General features: G+C 38.7%; 1 protein-coding gene across 1 annotated transcript in view; it reads left to right on the top strand.

The window, feature by feature from the left end:
- INO80 (INO80 complex ATPase subunit) overlaps positions 1 to 19030 on the top strand; it is a 61358-nt gene extending 42328 nt beyond the window's left edge. Inside the window, exons 28-37 of the mRNA XM_058806273.1 lie at positions 3249 to 3376; positions 7027 to 7121; positions 9422 to 9494; positions 10903 to 11061; positions 12332 to 12434; positions 12995 to 13083; positions 13853 to 14008; positions 15084 to 15243; positions 16053 to 16262; positions 16846 to 19030. Coding sequence (XP_058662256.1) covers positions 3249 to 3376; positions 7027 to 7121; positions 9422 to 9494; positions 10903 to 11061; positions 12332 to 12434; positions 12995 to 13083; positions 13853 to 14008; positions 15084 to 15243; positions 16053 to 16262; positions 16846 to 17063 — 1391 coding nt within the window. The 3' untranslated portion in view covers positions 17064 to 19030. The remainder of the gene's footprint in view (positions 1 to 3248; positions 3377 to 7026; positions 7122 to 9421; positions 9495 to 10902; positions 11062 to 12331; positions 12435 to 12994; positions 13084 to 13852; positions 14009 to 15083; positions 15244 to 16052; positions 16263 to 16845) is intronic.
- Positions 19031 to 19506: the final 476 nt, after the last annotated feature.

The following is a 19506-nucleotide window of genomic DNA, read 5'->3' as shown; positions in this document are numbered from 1 at the left end:
TCCAGGCTTTATCTCTCTTTCCTCTGCTTTTTGCATGTCCAGAGGCACTTTTTCTCATTCTCCAGAGAGCACTGAGCCCAGCTACAGTCATCAGCCAGAGCTCCTGACAAAGGTTATTCTGAGTCATAATCGTTTGTAACTATTCTTCCCAGGCCCACTGTATCCCCTTGTAGATAATTTATGTCCACATCCTAGCATGGCTGGAGGCAGTTGGGTTTGGTTTTTTTTCAGACTGACTGCCATTTGGTCTGGTTCCTTTTTCTTGTTTATTTCATAAGTGCTGAAGAACCTAAAAATTGTGTCCTAGGGAGAGCTTTTGGGCACTGCAATACAGGACCTCTATCTGACTTAAAGTTTTCAAAGCTCCTTTTAAACAACAGCCAAAAAAAAAAATCTGAAGAATTTGTCATTTGGAGTTGTTGCTGATCATTAAATGTAAAAACATGTAGGACTGCAAATTTTGGAAATCCTCTTTTAAAAAGTAATAGTTTTTTTTCTTCTCCTAGGTAAGAGAAAATTAGAAGTGAGAGAAACTAGAGGTGGAAGACACAGGGTTTTTTCCTCTTTTGAATAATTCTGGTGTTTTCTGAAGATGGCATGAGTAAAGCACATTTTCTGTTACCATTTTCCAGAATTTGTTGTTTGAAGCACTAGGTGGCAGGCTTTCAGCGTGGAAAAATACTTGATCTTAGAAAAAACAATGGCATCAGGATAGCAAGCTTAAAGGTGCCAGGTTAAGGACAAATGATTTTCTCTTCCAGAGATGATAAATCTCTTTTTTGGTAGTACTGTTTTGCTCTCCTAAAAAATCTTCAAAAACTTTCTCACCAGTGCTGTCTGCTCTACTGATGAGCTGTTGGATGACTTATGAACTGTTAACAAGTTGCTAACTTTTCAAATCATCTGCAAATAAATTCTTTACTTGTAATTTGCATTTCATTGCGATTTAAAAATAGTAACTTACACAATGGAGACCTCAGGAGCCAGCAGCAGAGGACACGCATCATTTCCAGTCAGCAAAGCTTAATTCTACCTATTGGTGCCTTTGTGAGAAAAACAGTAGCATTGCTAATATGTTAATCTGATCCTGTCAACACTAACTTTTGAACAGATCCTGTTGATTCTCTGAGTTTTCTTCCAGTTAGATAGCTTTTGGTTAATAATCATGTTAGTTTCCCACTATATCTAGATTATATATCTAGACTTTTCATGTAGCTTACTCAATATAATTTGTTCTGAAATAGCAAGCTGACCAATTAGAATGAAAGCAGAATGTCATGGCTGTATTTATCATTAAAGGAAATAATAACATTTTGTATAAAGAGTAAATACTGCTGTTGAACAAAGGCTTTGGCTTCCATAAGTGTATTTTGAAACCAAGTAGCTGTAATTCATTTCCATTTTGCTTAATTGCCTAAGTTGAAAATTTGGTTTTCCTTAGAAGAATGCATGAAGCTCTTTAAGATTTACATGTAATTGAGACTGAATGCTATTCTAGAGATGAGTGCATCATTATACATTCTGTTGCACTTAAAACAAATGCTAGCCTGATGTGTGGGCTCTATAGTTTTCCTTACAGTATTTCCTTGACTCAGCTCTCTAGTTAATGGATCTCCTAAGGTAGTTATCAACAATTTAAGCAATGGTGTGGTTCTTGCTCCAGGCAGAGCAAGATCATCGCTGCCAAAAGGAGAAAATACAGTCATTATCTTGATAGGCTGACAAGCAAGAAAGAGCAGACCTGTCTTGTCTTGAGTTCTCAACTTGAGTGAATTGCAGGTGCATGGCTCTAAAATTGCCATAGGAGAGAGCATTCACAGCACTGTTTTATACAGCAAGTGGAATAGCTAGTTGTTTTAAACCATATGGAAACTCACAATTTTTTGAATTTCAGAAAGGAGACGGTTGCATTTTCTGATGTTCTGATGTAGATTCCAGCCTCAAGTCCATTATTTATATTTAAGCTAAAGATACTTTTGAAACAGAGCAACTGCAATCCTGCTTTACCCAGCAAGACCATAGCTGTACTTGCAGGGATTGCTTACTGCTCTGCCACATGACTGCACACCTACCATATCACTTTGGTACTCATGGCCTGTGTTGCCTGCTGTGCTTGTATGACCTTTTTAGGAGTGCTGTTATGTGATCTGTGCTCCTGTCTTCTACTAGTCTGAACCTGCTTTTGGTTATATTAAAATACATGGTGGTCAGATGGAAGAATTAATTTTGTATATAACTTTTTTTTAAATTGGGATATTGAGCGAGACAGTTAACTGCCTTACAGAAAGCTGAATTCTCTTCAGCCCATGAAATAATTCATTCTATGTAGGAGGAAGTGTGCAAAAGTGTTACCTGCTAGGCATTAGAGAACATTACCTGCTAGACATGCTGAAAATCCTTGGGTTCTGTACTAGCCTGCACCATCTGCAGTTGTCAGCTTTCCGTTTTGGCTGTAAACCCAAGTTCAGACATCCAGAAGAATAGAGAATCATCAATGGCCTTTCCAAAAGATAATTTTTGGAAGAAAATTTCTCTTCATCCTCTTTCAACAGTAATGTATTGTTTACTGAAGTTTATGTACAGAATGTACAAACAGGAAGATCTCCTTCCTGAAAAATACTTCATGAGCAGTGCTGAAATAGACAGGACATGAAGTATAAAATCTGAAGTGACTGAAAAGATTGCCATCTGGAAACATTTCTTAAACAAAACAAAAGAAGAAAAAAAGGGAAGAATTCAAGGCGGTGCTGTGAGGGCATTGTTGTTTTACAGTGACCTGGACAACTGCTCTTTTCTGGGAAGGTGAGGGGTTTGATTTGTGGAGGATAAGTCTAAAGCTCAGCAGCAGGTAGCAGCAAATGTGCAAAGGACAGCATTTTCATGTGTGTAGTGGAAAATATTTCTTCAAGTGTCAAGGCATTTAGTGCTTGTTGATCTGGGCAGAATAAAACCTTAGATGAGGGATATGGCTGTCCAGAAAAAGGATTGAGCCCATATTTAAGACCAGTCTTTATTGAGGTTTTGTCACATGGAGCATATAGGTGTGCTCCCATCCCAGCAAACAAAACTTAATGTTTTCATTGTGATTTTAAGTATCAGCTAGAAGGGATGTTGCAGTTTCTCCCATCACACCTCCCTGCTTCAGAGATTATAATGCAGTGAAGTGCTAGGAACACTTAGAAGATAACTTGTGGCATGTATCTGGATTGGCTTTATTAATTACCTCCTGTTCTTCTATTTCTTTTTAGATAAAGAAAGTCTGATCACTGACAGTGGAAAACTTCATGCTCTTGATCTTCTGTTGACACGGCTGAAATCTCAAGGACACCGAGTTCTCATTTACTCCCAGATGACACGGATGATTGACTTACTGGAGGTAGGAGAGCTATAGCTGACAGAAGACAGATTATGAAGATGGAGATTTAGCAACACTGTTTCGGAGAAAGTACAATAATTTGGATGCAGAAAGCCTAAATAAAATTACTATACTAGAGGATACCCAGAGGTTAATGAATTAATATAAGAATATAAGAACTGCCATACAAAGTTAGACCTAAAGTTCAACCTAGTGTTCTGCTGACACCAATGTATAACAGCAGATGTTATGCAGAAAGTCCAAGAACACTGATACTTCACCATTACTCACTCAATTTCCAGCAGTTTGCAGCTTAAGGGGTTTCTCAACCAAGTGTGCCTCCTATATACTCAGTTGTCCGACATGGATTCTTCTTCCATGGTCTTCTTCATTTGCATCTTAACACCTTGTTATGTGTTGGTAATTGCACTGCCCTGTGGCAAGGGGTTGCATGGCTTAATTATCCTCTTTTCCTGGTTTGAACTGCTTCCTTCTTTTTTAATTTGATGCCTACATGCCTTTTTATTGGAAGGAAGAGGGAGAACAGTGGTAAATTTTACAGTGTTTATGTTGCTTGTAATTTCACAGACCATTACCATTTCCCTCTAATATCTGATTCCTCTGCAGAAGTTTCATAAACATTGGGAGGTTCTCTGGCATATGGGATAGGAAAGAAATAAGGAATGAAGTCATAACTTATAATTTAAAACCAGACATTCTGCCTCTGAAAAAAAAATCTTTATTTGATGAGCAGCTGTGCCATCAGAGAGCTAGGATACTGTCTTCTCCACAATAAACTGAAGAGAAAAAGTTAGAAGCCTGAATCAATAGCTGCCTAAGTCATGAGTTCTGTATGAACAGGAGAGTATTTTAAGGTCAGCAGTTAATAGTTCAATAACAAATCGCAAGCTGAATTTTGTTTTTGCTGCTGTGAGGAAAAACAGAACTTGCATGGTTGCAATTCTGTATTTTGGCACTTTGCCTAGCATTGCTTTGTATGCCTCTTCTTTTGGCAAACATTGGACATGGTGTAGGTTTGTTGATACCCTGCATTACACCATGAAGCTCATAAAGCTGAGTTTAGTGCTTCTGTCTTTTCTCTTAGCATTCAATTTGAAAGGCTTATGAGCATACCATTTTGCTGTTCCGTCTCTTGAATGTTCAACTTCACTTGTGTTTTATTATCCAAATAAGCCACCTACTAAGCCCTCTGTTTTTCTTTTTCCCCACCCAAGTAACAGAAGCTGAAGTTAAGTTCAAAATCAAGTAAGGACTCCATTAATAAGAAAATCCCTGCAAAAGCTGTGTATCTATATATATCTATTTTTTTCCTGATCTGTCAAAATATATCTGCCTAGTTGAATATGAAAAAACACAGAATGTCTTTTTTAACAGTGTTTGGACTATATTGCAGTAACCTAATCTGTGCAGGGGAGAGAGCACAAAGTACATTGTTTACAAAGTTACAAAATGATGTTTGTTTTATGTAGCTTCAGCTGGAGAGCTGCTGCATAGTTCAGCCATTATAAAATGGCAGATATAAATACAAAGAGGAAAATTATTTTATTTTAAAAGAAGAGGATAAATTATAATTTCAGTATTGTTTTTTCATGCAGATGTGTATTTCATACTTTTTAAGATTTTGGTTGTTTCTCTCCATGTGATTGCTTTCTTCTATAAAAGTTTCATTGGGAATGAAACTTGGTTTCACTGGGAATCAGATTGTATTCATGAGATGAGGGGTTGGATTATGTTCTGCATGAAGTAAAATACCGTGGTTATACTGTAACAAAAGTTAATGAGTTGTATGAAAACAGAAGAGTTCTCTATTTACTGTGAAGTAATTTAAAGGGAAAACATTTTCCTGAGAAAGTATCATTGTGGAAGCCCAGAAGAGCACTGGCTTTAGCAGCACTGCATTCTTGCCGTACTCAGCTAAGGGCTAATGTACAAAGCTAGTTTGCAGACCTGGGGGAATAAATGCCAGCACTGCAGGTGTAGAATAATTTGTTCTTTTGCACTTTGTGCCTTTGTGAAAATGTCTGAAGTATGGAATAATGATAAATGCACCTGATGGAATGAAATAAGTTGTCTTCTGTTTGTGCTGAAGTTTTTTTAGAAGACAGATAATGAAAAGATGGTTAACGGATGAGGGAAGACTAAGTCAAGATCAAAAGGTTGAATCATCATAAAGGCAGATAAAGACAGTAACAAAGAAATGAAAGGCAAAGGTTCTTGTGATAATACTAAAAGAATTTATCAGATCTGGAGAACAGGTGGCATAGTGCCTGACAACTCTTGTCTGTCTTGTTTTAGTTGGTGGCAGAAACCTGTCATAGAAATGGAGTTAATTAGGATTTGTTTTCTGTGTGGTGAAGTAGCTGTTCTCTGCTTTGAACTTCTGTTGTTGTACTCCAGAAATCCTACTAGCCATGAGCTCTGTTTCATGGAGGTAATCCACGTCTGGATTTGGCCATTTCCACACTTTTATTTACCTCATTTTCTCTTTTATCTGCTTCATGTTGAAGCTTGCTTCCTCTGCATCAGTCTTTTTCTCAGCTTCCTTACAAAATGGCAGCTCTTCCACTGTTTCTGCAGAACACAAAGGGATCAGGAGCCCTGAAGGATAGGTGAAAAGGAGGACTGGGCATGGTACTGTCAGAAGGTTCATTAGAGTGCAAGCACTGCCATGTTTTCTCACAGCACATCAGTTCTGTGTGTGCTGAGCACTGTGGCTTGGAGCAAGATAAATCCAATAGTTCTTGCTGCTAAAGCACTGTGTGTTCCTTTCTGTCTTCATTTGCACTCACAGCATCTCAAAAAGACTCATGCACCAGTATGGCTAAAACTAACTCGTGTAACCAGTAGGTGTTGCCTCTTTTCAGCACCCCAGAGGATGTCTTTCCAGACAACTCTGTGGTTATTTGAGCTTTGTCTATAATTCAGATTTTGTTGATAGTTGCACAGGTATCAAGAAATGCTGAGAACCTTAGAGCATGAAAAATGGGTCTCAGTGGAAAAACCATTTGCTTTTTCATCAGCATTCCTAGCTGATGCCATTTGATTTGTGTCTCAGGCAATGGTTTCAGTTCTGCTGCTTGGCAGGAGCTGTGGACTGACACACCAGTGTAAGTGTTCAGCATTCTCCTATGCAAGAGATTCACAGGCTCTTCGCTGCTGAGGTAAAGGCTGGACAGACATTATACAGCTCCAGGTTTTTAAAACCACCAGTCAAATGGTATACAAACGACAGGGAGCAGATGCAATTGGTGTGTTTGGAAAGGTTTGCTTGCACAGTAAAAACTTGGGATTTAGTAAAAATGTAGACTCTGTGAAAACAAACTTCCCATTTTAGTGATTTTTGTTTAGTTTTTTATTTATAGGAGAAGGCATGTACCAGGTCTGCAGTACAGCAAATGTATCTCCAACTCTGAATTAACATTGTCATTTATGTCTTACATGAAAGGCAGAAGCTGACATATGATTGAGTAGCTTTAACTTCTGGATTGTATTATTATCAAGTATTGCTTACAGAACATTTGTCGATGTGTTTATGGAACCTTGTTATAATTAGCAATCCTGTTTTTACTGTGTGTGGCGAGGGGCTCTGCAAGAATCAAGAGTGAACAGTTTCAAGAACAACTGTATTTTTTTGTGCATGTTTTTTGCAGGAATACATGGTTTATAGGAAACATACCTACATGAGATTGGATGGCTCTTCAAAGATTTCTGAGCGAAGGGACATGGTAGCAGATTTTCAGAACAGGTAATGTAGTTTGCAAGATGTGTTCTTGCTTAAATACATGTACCTAGGAAATTGATGTAAGATGTAATGGAAATAAATGAAATTTGTACTTATCTTTCTTTATATCAAATTGACCTCATTTATCTGAAACAGTTTCTTGGTGGTTTGCTGACCAGTAGTCAGTGGTTTTCATATGAATCTGTGAAAGAGTACTGGAAGCAGTTTTAGTGTAGCCACCTATTGTACTTCTTGCCAATCCAAATAGGCTGTTGCTTAGGAGGAAGCTCAATAGAAAAGCAGCAAATGTTCAATGGTTATTAAATGCTTTGACAATTGACACTGTAAAGATGAGACTGAAAATCTTGCATATGCTAGAGTATTGAAAGTGACCTAGTTTTCTGCAAAACAAACTATTTAACCATATTTTACTAAGAAACCTTAAACTAGTATACAAAAGATAAAATGGGGATTTTATTAGCTAGAAATGTAGTGTAACTCTTCTCATTTAGTAAACCAAAATGGATCCTGGCCATTTTAATAAGTGAATCAGGGTGCATTACTTACAATGATTATGTTTATTAAGTTTCCTTTTAATCATGAGCTGTGGCTTGATACAGCATCATTTTGGTATGGTAGTTCACAGTAAGGTTATCCTTCCTGTATGTTGAGGTGAGCTTGGAAGAAGGTCACTTTCCCATTTTGGTGGAGTTAGGTTCATAGATAGTTGCTCATTGCAGGGTGAAAGCAACATTCTAGACTTGAGAAAATCCCTTATGTTAGTGGTCCTAAAGTATTGTTGCTGAAGATAGGAGTCAAGGCCTTTCAGGTCACTGGTTCAGGAGGCTGATGGACCTGAAGGACTGTGTTGTAATGATGAATCTTCTAGTAAATTTGAACATGTGCATAAGTGAGAGGACGATGTAGTACCTTTCTTTCTGCCTGTTTCCAGGTGTCAGAAACAAGTTCCTTGCAGGTTATGATGTCCTCCTGGAATATTCACACTTCCTCCTGTAAGGTCCTTTAACCAAAAGAAGTGAAAAAATTAGTTTTATTAACGGACAGAATTTGGTTTTATTAGCGAATAAAACAACTGAAGAAAAATAATAATTTCAGCAGGAAATCCCTTTGAAATGTATGTCAGCCAGTCTAAACAAGAATTCCTATTAAGATGATAGTTGAATTCCTCTTATACATGATTTACTTATGAGAAATATTTCCAGGAAAAAAAGCATGACTGAGACTAAGCTGTTCTGCAGAATATCCTTGCAAAGTGCTGAAAATCCATAGCTGTGGCATGATAATTTGTTTACATAGTTTGTGGCTCTGTCCACTTTGCTCCCCATATGGCATATCCAGAAGCATATCACAGCTGCATGTTCAGGTGACTGTCTATACATGCATCCCACTATAGTTACAAGAGATTACCTGGCCATAGATTACCTTCAGTGCAAACAGGTACCTGTTGACTCCTTTGGCTTTTTTATTTGCAAGATAAAGTCTTAAGATTGACGGCTTGGTTTTAGTTCCTTCCCATTCATTCCGCTCGAGTTTCTGGTACTTCACTGATTTTACATTTGCCAAGTTGTTCAGACAGTGTAGTAGCAAAAGGATGTGGCATTCCAGACTTCTTCTCTTAAGCAGAGAAGGACAATGTGTTGATGTCTTTGGAGTCCCTACTAGTGTACTGTCTGCTTTGTTTGTGTCAGCCTGTTCACAAGGTCCATAAGGTGTGGAACACTTCTAAATACTGGTGACCCTGCAGAGACACTAGTGCAGTTCACGACCTTAGGAGAAACTTTGATTTTGGTGTTATCACTGGAGTTTTCATCAGTATTTGGTCATGCTACGTATAGGGTTGTCTCCTTGGTTGTTCTGTTCAAAGCACCAAATTTAGAACAGAACTTGCATCTACACAGTTTTGACTTCTATTTTTCTTTTTTTTATCAGTTGAGCATCATTAAGGCAAGATTTCTTTAACATTGGGTCAGTTCTGTGAAACAATAGATTGTTCTTTATGTGTATGAAATCCTAATTTCCAGTGTGGGGAAGATAAACAAGCCCAGGTTTGTTTTGATGCAGATTAATAAACTGCAATTGCGAATTGAATGTTTACATGTTCAGATTGTCTTCATTTGTAGATTACCTTCTTTCACTCTTTCATGTGTTTCTTTTCCTTGACTGTGAATGAACAGCACAAAGCATTCTGAACTGTTCAAGTAATAGAAATAGCCCTGATTGCTTCATATGGGTCAAAAAATTGCTTTTGTGGTTATTCCTTGTTTGTGCACAAAATAAGGGGGTTTCATCTCTTTCCTCTACAGGAATGATATTTTTGTGTTCCTGTTAAGTACGAGAGCTGGAGGCTTGGGCATTAACCTTACAGCTGCAGATACGGTGGGTGAAATTTGGTAACAATTTATGCTGGAAAAGTGGTCATTCTGTGCGAAAGTTGGCCACTCTTGCCCATACTGATCAATATTTTTAGTACTGCCATTCACATTGTGAAATTGCATGTACTGTTTACTTTGTTGTTCGCAATGTAATATTATCTTGATGATGAAGTTGTAGAATATTGGACATTTTGGTACACAGTTTTTGGTTACAGTTGGAAATTTCTTCCCACTCCACACGTACTTCAGTACCAGGGTCCAGAGAGGAGTTGGATTACTGAAGGGGTTTACAGGTGCAAATGACACTTAGATGAAACAGCATTCACTGTATGAATGACCCTTTGCTCCCAAGGTTCAGTTGCAAAGGAAACAGTGGAATAGTTATCAGTTACCCTTTTTTCTGTGTCCAGAAGAATGAAGCAATGCCTATAAAAGTAGGAAGGCATTTGTAGTTGAAGATTAGCTACTCAGGAAGGATAAATTTCTTCCCCTGAGGTGTAAAGACAGACTGATTTAGGTAAATTGCAAGGATTTGCACTCTGGAGCAGCTGCCACTAATCACTAGGGAAGAAATACTGATGAACCATTCATCTTTTCATTAACAGCTATTCTTGTGATTCTAACCTGCACCTGGTGTGCTTGCAGATTTGACCTCAAGTCTGTAGCTGCACAAACCCAAAGATCTCTGAATAAAAAATATCCTATCCTATCTTGCTGTCATTCACAAGAAATCAGAAGAAAACAAATATCTGTAGAATTTTCAGGGTTTAAAAGAAGAAATAAACAGATGGAAGCTCAGGCAGGTTCCTTGCATGAGGACTTTTAGTGGTTTTCTGTGTTACTTTCTTAATACTTTGCTAAAATTTTTAAATGCTTTTGGTTTTGATGCTTATTGTGCATAAAGTACTATTAGAGTAATAGTGCAATATTAATTTAATGTAGCATCTCAGTTTTTATAGTCAAAGTACTAGAAACATTAGACTTTTTCTAGGTTTTGAATAAAAATTGGAGTACTACTTTCTTCATGAAATTCTGATATGATGGTAAGTAACACTAAAATGCATCCATGATGGGGACTGTAGTCTGTAAGTAATTGTATGACAGTGATTCAATGTGATAACAAACTTAGGAATTTTTTGCCTCCCTATCAAGTCTATTTAAAAAGATATTAAAGATGTTCTTTGGAAGTTGAAGCATTCATAGTGTCAGTTAGTTTGAATTCACCTGAAATGCAATGGAAGAGACTTCACAGGACTAGGCAAGGCTAGTTTAACACAGCCTACAGTGAGGCTGTAATTCTGTGAAACATGACTGAACTTCTGTCATTATCAGTATATTGGATTTCTGTTTGTTTAGTCACCAGGTGCTCTAAACGTGTATTTTTATTTAATCCCTGTGGTGTTGCCTTGCAGGTCATTTTCTATGACAGTGACTGGAACCCAACAGTAGACCAGCAAGCCATGGACCGGGCCCACAGGCTGGGTCAGACCAAACAAGTCACCGTGTACCGCCTGATCTGTAAGGGCACCATCGAGGAGCGCATCCTGCAGCGCGCGAAGGAGAAGAGCGAGGTAGGACTAAGGAACTCGCCTGCACTGAGAAGTTACAGGAATGGTACCACAAAGCATGTATCAACATGAGTAAAGAGACAGAAAAAGTGTCTGCAGGGAGACAGAAGACAAAAGGAAGTATCTTTGTTCAAATATGTGTCTCTAACAGAGCAGCAGTTCAGTGACATATGAACTGGAAAGAAGATAATTATTTACAGTATGGCTTCATAAAAATTGTTTCTTATGTTGCAGTGCAACTACTCAGGCTTCTTTAAGACTAGGGCTTCTGTCTTTGCTGTGTCAGAGTTACTGATTCTTCTCATGTTACACAACAGCTGATTTTTTTTTAAAGACATTTGGAAGGTAATCAAGTGGAAATTATTTGAGGTGTCAATGTTGCCAGAAAAGCTCAATGTCCTGCAGCATCAAGCAATAAGTGCACTAGGAGCTTTAAACCTCATGATACCTCATTGGCAAGAAAGTAACTAAGGAGATTCATGGTTTTTGGTAGCAGTAGGTACACTATATACAGCATTCAGATGTTTTTTGTACTTGGAGTTTTTTCTAGCTTTTGTCTTACTTGGATGCTGCTCATGATGTTGCAGCAACTGAATGCATTCACATTTCCCTTGTTGAAACATTTTTTTCTGAGATACTACACTAGAGTTACCTGAAATCAGCCTGAAAATGAGGTGTAGTTTGCTGGTGATCCAAATCATTGAAATTGCCTTATATTAAAGCTTGTTCTCTTCTGTTAAGTTACAACTCTTCTTAGCTTTTGGGTTTGTTTTTAATATAGTAATAGAGGCTGAGTGAATTGCTTAAACTGCAACACCGACTCAGGATGGCGATACAATTTTCAGTCAAGGAGACTAAAAATGTTGCACCCATTAAAAATGCGATCTTCATGATCCTCTGTGCAATTACTTGAATATTTGAATGGGTAAATAATACTTGAGAGGGCTGTTGCTGTATTTTTGTTTTGTTTTGTTCAACAGTATATTAATTAATACTATTATAATTTGTGTTTTATTACATACTGCTTCAGAAAAAATGTAACTTTCCATAAGGGATGGTAATTTTCTGCTTTCTATCTCAGTTGCTTCTCATATTTTATACCCTGAAATTTTGCTGCTCAATTTGGTATGATAGAAAAATTGGATCAAGTCTAACTTAGAGAGACGTCCCTGCAGGATTTTTGCAGCTGACTTTTAGTAATGGGTAATGAGAAATGTTTCATGGTGGCTTTGACTAATCTTTCCTTTTCTTCACTTGTTTTTTTTCCTTCTAGATTCAACGAATGGTAATTTCAGGTGGCAATTTCAAACCTGACACCTTGAAGCCAAAAGAGGTGGTCAGCCTTCTGCTGGATGATGAGGAGCTAGAAAAGAAATGTATGTGAAATTAGTGTTTCAGCAGTTCCCCCATTTTACACTTCATTACCTTATGAAATCTGTGTTTTTATCTCTACAAACACATGTAATGCTGATAACAACTTCTGTTTCCTGTCTCTTTTTGTACTGCCAACTCTTGTTAGTACAAGCTGGTTTGATATCACTGCTGAGCTGAATGAAGTTGTGCAAAATGAGACATGATGATGTGATTTAAGTTTTTATTGGCATTCATTCAGGATCATTACATTGTTCCTGAATGACAGAGCTTTGACAAGAACTATGTGGGTCATGACAAGAAAAGTATTAGTAAAAGTGCTGTATTTCATCATATTTTTGAAGTTAGAGGCATAGACTTTCATGTTGCTTGAAAGAAGAATTTCCCTGTAAGACTTTTTAGTGACTTGGAAGCAAATGGTTTTAATGGAGTAATGCTTTCAATGTGTTTTAGTTTCAATACAACTGACTTTTCTTCCCAGTCCTGTTAGAATAAGAATTTCTTGTAAGATTTATAAAAGGATAGGAAATGTCTTGGTGACAGCTTTGTATTTCTTTTCCAACAGTGCGTCAGCGTCAAGAAGAGAAGCGGCAGCAAGAAGAAACAAATCGTGTGAAGGAACGTAAACGTAAAAGGGAAAAATATGCTGAGAAGGTACTTTGATACAGAGAGGTTGCCTGTGTCAGTAATAGAGCCAGAAGAGCTTCAGGATCACTGTTAGGGAATGTGGAAACATTTCATGCCAAGGCAGTCTTAATGAGTGAACCTTCTTGCTTTTACTGTTGAAAGTCAGTCTGTGGGAGTTCCTTACACAGAAGAGGGATATTAAAAAATAAGTAATGCGTAGTTACCTGTATTTTAGCTGTTAGCAACTTCAAAAATTATTCAAACAAACCTGACAATCAACTGATCATTAAATTGGTGACTTTATCAAGATTTTGTTCTGCAAGGACTAAAGGGGAATGTAAAGGAAGCACCAAACACAGGTAAATCCCATACAGCTGTGAGGCTTCCATGGAACTGGGAAGATTAGTTTGTTTAAAAAGCATCGCTAAAACCAGCTTATGAAAATTCTCAGTTGGTAAGACAGGGAAGCTTTGCATTAATGAATTGGAATTTTGTGTAATGGTAAAGTATTTCAAGCTCACTCCAAAAGGTACTAGAAATCAAAGTAATTTTGTAAGAGTAATACTCCATCATTCCAGCTATTTTTTGAAGAAAAACAAACAAAACCCTTCTGAAATCAAGAGAAGGAGCATTTAAGGGATCTGTTACCATATGCTTCAGAAACTTGTTTTGGGAAATTGTTCCTATGGCATTCCTGAGTTAAAATACTGCACTAGATTTTGAGATTTTGGGTTGCTTGTTCCCATTCTTCTGTTTTACTGCCTTTTCATTCCTGGTATTACTTCATTTATTTCAGAAGAAGAAGGAAGATGAATTGGATGGGAAGAGAAGGAAAGAGAACATGAACCTTGTGATCCCATTTGTTCCCTCAGCTGATAACTCCAACCTGTCTGCTGATGGAGATGACTCTTTCATTAGTGTAGACTCTGCCATGCCCAGTCCTTTCAGTGAAGTAAGACTCCCTGCTGCTTGTTTCAGTTGTGGTCCTACGTCTTGTAGGATTCTTGCTGTCTGGTACTTTAGCTCTCATAGAGCTTTGAGTTTCTGGGGAAGTGACACATCTTAAAGGTGAACCATGCAAATGAAAATAGTTTATTGAAAATGCAACAGCTGCTAATAAGCTGCCTTACAGCTCGTCATGTTAGTTGACATTTGATTATTCCCCTCTTCCTTGACTCTCTGCCTCCCTTTTCTTACAGCAAATTTATCCCCTGACTCCTCCCTTCCAGGCCATGAAATTTTTCCACTCTTACCTGGAGTCCCACTTAATTTTCTTCCTGCTTTCTTGTTCCTTTTCCCTGCCTTTCTCATGCTCACATTTATAACCATGTGCCCTCTCCCATAACAATATCTTCCATAGCAAGAACTCTCTGCTCTTGAGCCAAACAGTATCCCTCAAATAGCTCCTTGACATTCAGTGTCTTTGTAAGTACCCCTCAATAGTCTCATCTGTGTCTCTGTCTCTGCTTCCTCACTTGCGTCAGGTTCTGAATTATTGTGGTTTTTTTCCTCTGGAATTTAAATTAAAAATTCTCAGTGGCATACATCTTGTTTGCCTTCATCTGTGTGTAAAGAATTACAAATTGGTTTTAGCAGCAAATGTATTTTGTTCTGTGCCATATCGATTAAGATTTCTGTATTGTACTGTTCCTTTATTGATCAAGATTTTTATTAGCAGTAGTAGTGGATTAAGAATCCTATTTTCTCTTTAGCACTTGAAAATGCACAGTTGAACAGCAATTTGCTTAAATCTCTGTTGAGCCCATTAGTCTTTTGCTTCATAACTTAACATGTATTTTCATTAATTGAAATTAAATAGTGGGTGGAGGTCTTTACTGCTGCTCAGCCTGTAAATAAAGTGTGATGTGATCAGGCAGATAACGTATCATGCTCATGCTGCTGTTGTAGAGAAAATAGGAAAGAACAAGTACCAATTACTTGTGATTGTATAGGTTTTGAAGATCTTACTATTTTTGTACCCTTTCCCAACCTGAGGAGCTAATGGCTTTGTTCTCTGTCACATTTAGATATCCATCAGCAGTGAATTACATATGGGCTCTATCCCTCCCGATGAGAGCAGTAATGATATGCTTGTGATTGTGGATGATCCAGCTTCTTCAGCACCTCAGTCAAGGGCAACAAACTCTCCTGCTTCCATTACTGGCTCAGTTTCAGACACCGTGAATGGTCAGTACTCTTGCCTTGATTTATTACTAACATTTGTTAAACCATGACTTTGCATAGCTAATAATAGGTTTTCTGCATTCTACCCAGGATATATGAATGGTTGGTAAGATTTGGGGGGAAAATAATTGCCTTTTCATTGCAAAGTTACTTCTGATTTGATAGAAAATCTGCTTATAGTCTGTCATTTACCACACTTACCTCTTTTCTATGTTAGTTACTTCAAAACCTTGTGTCCTTTGTTCCTATGTTATTGAGGGCTCTCACCCTTAAGTTTGTTACCAAATTACAGACAACCACAGAACTATTAATCTCTAAGCTTTTCCTTGAATTTGCTATTGGGTTAATAATTATTTCTTTATCTCCAGTGTGTGGTTGAAATAATTTTTTTTCAAGGGCAATGTAATTTTAAATAATGTCAAGTGGTTTTAATTACTGTAGTTTTTCACTGTGAAATAAGTAGAATCATAGTTCTTGATGAGTTTCATTAGAGGTAGCAGATGGAAGATAATTGCATCTCTGTCTTCAAACAAGAAAATGCATCATCCTGAAGTAGAACTTGGAATGCTCCACCTCTTTGTAGGCTGGATTCATAATAATACAAGTAGTTGCAGTTAAGATACTGTTGCTGAAGAGTGAAGTTTTGTATACATAATTTCTTTTCATGAGATTGCTGCATGCTAGCAGTGTCCCTGTTACTGTGGGTGCCACATAGGAGCTGTATTGGTGGAACTGGCAGGCAGCTTGGATGGGGCACTCACTGGTGAGGAGCACTGTACGAGTCACTGGTTTAACATCCTTTCCTTCTTCAGGCGTTTCAATGCAAGATACATCTCTCGCTGCCAGAGGCCAGTCAAGTCGAAACCGGGGTCGTCCCAAAGGCGGCTCCAAGGGCGGCACTGGCAAAGGCAGGAGCCGGAAGTCGATAGCGGGGAGCGCGGCGGCCATGGCGGGGGCCAAGGCGGGGGCGGCGGCGGCCTCTGCGGCAGCGTACGCGGCCTACGGCTACAACGTCTCCAAAGGTACGTGGGGCAGGGCACAGGCAGCGGCAGCTGGCCTGATGCTGCTTACAGCCTGTCAGCAGATGGCTTAAGTGCTGTGTTGTTGGTATTGCTTGTCCGTTATATTCTGAGACCCAGGCGGTAGAAGGTGTGAATGGTAAGAGAGGTGTGAGAGGATAGCCAGTTTTACCTCAGATAACTTTGAGTTTCATCTGCCCTTTGAATTATCTCACACCAAATATTTTTCCTCTTGTTGTTTTTTGTTGGTTTGGGGTTTTTTTATGTGGTGTTCAGACAGATCAGATAGTGTTGTTTATGCCATGGCTATGGCTGTGGTTTTCCTGCATTGCATCATGTTGAAGTCACAGTATCGCATTCTGCTAAACTGATGGTGATTGAGGTGCAGCTTTACACCAGCTGAAGATAGCCCAGGGTATAACTGTAAGATGTTTTGTGTCTTAAGGACATCCCTCTTCATTAAACTGTTGTAAGTCATGAATACAGAGTGGTCTTAGGGCTGATTGTTAATCCATTGTCTGCTGTTGAAGAACCACAAGTGGAATAATATACTCATGTAGAATTTGATTCTCTTTTCCATTGCTAGGCATGTCTGCAAGTAGCCCTCTACAAACAGCAATCATTCGGCCTTCCGGACTTACAGATTTTGGACCTTCAAACGCCTCTTCTCCCTTGAGCTCCCCTTTGAGCAAAGGAAACAGTATTTGTGGGACCCCCAAAAGTTTAAACCTGACCAGCAGTCTCATATCAGAAACTTCAATTCGGAAGCAAAGCAAAGGTGCCCACACCTCAGGTGGTCGGTAGTAATTTTGAACCCCCAAAGCTTGTCTGAACTGTGTTGGCTTTCAGAGTAGACCACCCTGCCAGTCAAAGGCGTGCTAACAAATGCCTTGTTGCTGTCCAGCACATGTGTGGAAAGAAAATCAAAGCACAATGGGAGTGGGTGGTTGATGTGAGCACTTTGATTATGTGTATTCCAAAAAACTATCTTTGCAGACACTGCAAGAAGGAGGGAAGGGAGTCTGGGGTAAGACAGCATCCAACTACTCCATGCAATATCCTGCAGCTGTGTGTGCTTGAAGTCACACCAGTATACTTCCTCTCTTGTAGCCTGAGGTGGAGCCCAGTATTAATTTTGTCCTATGAAATCAGTATCTGAACCCCAGGAGAATCCTGTAGAGTCACAAGACATTAGTGTCCTGGCAGCTGGTCAGTGAACATGCAGGAATAATTGAGGGCTATGCTGAAGATGATGTATGATCAAAAAAATTCTGGGTTCTTCTGGTGTGGATCTCTGGGTTCTTTAAAGACTTGAAATTCAAAGGAAGGTGTCTCAGGTGGTTTCCAGGGAGCAGACTCTTTTCAGCACCATTTGTCAGGAAGATGTTCAGAGCTGCAGAATACAGGGAGTGCTATCAGGCCTCGTGAGAGCAGCAGCACAGCCTCAGCTTCACACAGTGGAAGAAACCACAGGCCAGTGATTGGTTTGCATTTCAGAGTTCTCATCAGCACAAACATTCACTGTGTTCAGAATGATTTCTGTCATTTTTGAGGTGCGCAGAACTCTTAAAAGCTTAGAAACAAAATAATGCTCTATTTGTATAAATCTCGAGAAGGAGGAAAACTGAAGTGTTGAGGAGGAGTTTGTGCTGCTCCTCTCACCGTGCTGTAGCAGAGCATGGATCTGCAGCTTGTGAGAGGAGCAATGAAAAGCAATCCTGAGAGAGAGAGAGAACTGTGCCATTCCCCCTTCCAGCCAAATCCTGGGAAAAAAATTGTATCTCATATCCCAGCCATCCCATTGACTGTTCCTGCAGTGTGTTTTCCCTCATCTCTGTGATCATCACACATACTGGCGTGGTTGAGTTCACTGCAGTGTGGGCGGTAGCCGTGTCCCATGAGGCTGCTGGAAGGCAGTGCTGCCAGCACCCCTCCGTGTTCTTGTTCCCTGGTTGTTCCTTCCCCATTCTCGATGCACAAACCCTGCCCGTAGCCCCTTGCTTTGCTGTAAGCGTTGTCTGCATTGCACTGAGATTTAGGTGTGGGACAGTTGTTGTCTCACACTTGGAATTAAGAGGCTGTTCTGCCGGGGCACTTTCATCCCTTAAGAGAAGCAAGTTGAGTTGCAGGTCTGGGCTGTGACAGTGGAAGATGATTTCTTTTTTTATTATTATAATTTTTTTCTGACCCCAAATCCTTTGCCTGGCGTCCTACAGTGTAGAGCGAGTGCTTCCTGTTGGTTCTGCCTCTAATTTGCACACCTGAAAATAGCAGAACTGAGCTTAGTTAGATTGATTTTTGAACAGATTTGCAGGGGATAATTGAGGGGGAGGTGATGTTTAATTAACTCATGAAGACTTCCCCCTTCCCCTTCTATTCACATGTACATACGATATTTAGAGGGAATCAGACAAATGCCAAGCCTTTTTTTCTCTTTGAATGTGCTGTCTATTTTTGTAACTGAACTTGTACATATGTATAAAGAGAGACACATCTTTCTTTTACTAACTGGAGGAGAAAATCTTAAATAAAATGGAGTGAGATAATTTTATGTAAATCAGTGTCTTTGTGGTTTTTATGCATGTAGCTGTATGAATGGGAGGATTAGGGAAGAGCATGGAGGGGTGTGCATCTGGAGGTGCTTCTGGAGACAGACGCTGCTCAGTGTAAAGCTCTAGAGCGTCTGTGCTCTGGCAAGTATCATGTTTGTAACCTTCTTCAGTGACAACTGTACCCTTATCCCGTGTTTGTATTCACTGATTGCCTCATAATCTATTTTGGAGGAAGTGTGCAGCAGGTCACAAGAAAACAGAAGCAACTATAATATTAAACAGTACTTGGTCTTCAGTGGTTGAATTCAATACAGTTGATTGTTGAGACATTATTCTCTTATAGTTATTCCTTTTTTTTTCTTATTTTTTTCTTTCCAGTGGGAGTTGAAAGGACTTTTTTATGCACAGTCTTGATCTCCAAACTGCAAGACAGTTGCATTAGATTATAATCCAAAGTGGAGAGAAAAAAAAAATCATTTGAAAAGCTTGCAAAAATGTAATATGTACTGTTGCATGCTAGACTTTTGGAAGATTAAATTATTGATATTTAAGCCACTGATAAAAATAAAAATATTTATTTAAGAGTATAAATATATTTAGAATATATTTCTAAAATAAATCATTAAATATATTTAATGCAACATAAATAAATTTTTAAAAATATTTAATACCATTTAATTTTCAAGAGAAACACT

This window comes from Ammospiza caudacuta, chromosome 6, assembly GCF_027887145.1.
Source record: "Ammospiza caudacuta isolate bAmmCau1 chromosome 6, bAmmCau1.pri, whole genome shotgun sequence".
Lineage (NCBI taxonomy): Eukaryota > Metazoa > Chordata > Aves > Passeriformes > Passerellidae > Ammospiza > Ammospiza caudacuta.
Note: the sequence above shows the minus strand (reverse complement) of the source record. Positions and strands in the feature narration are given on the sequence as shown.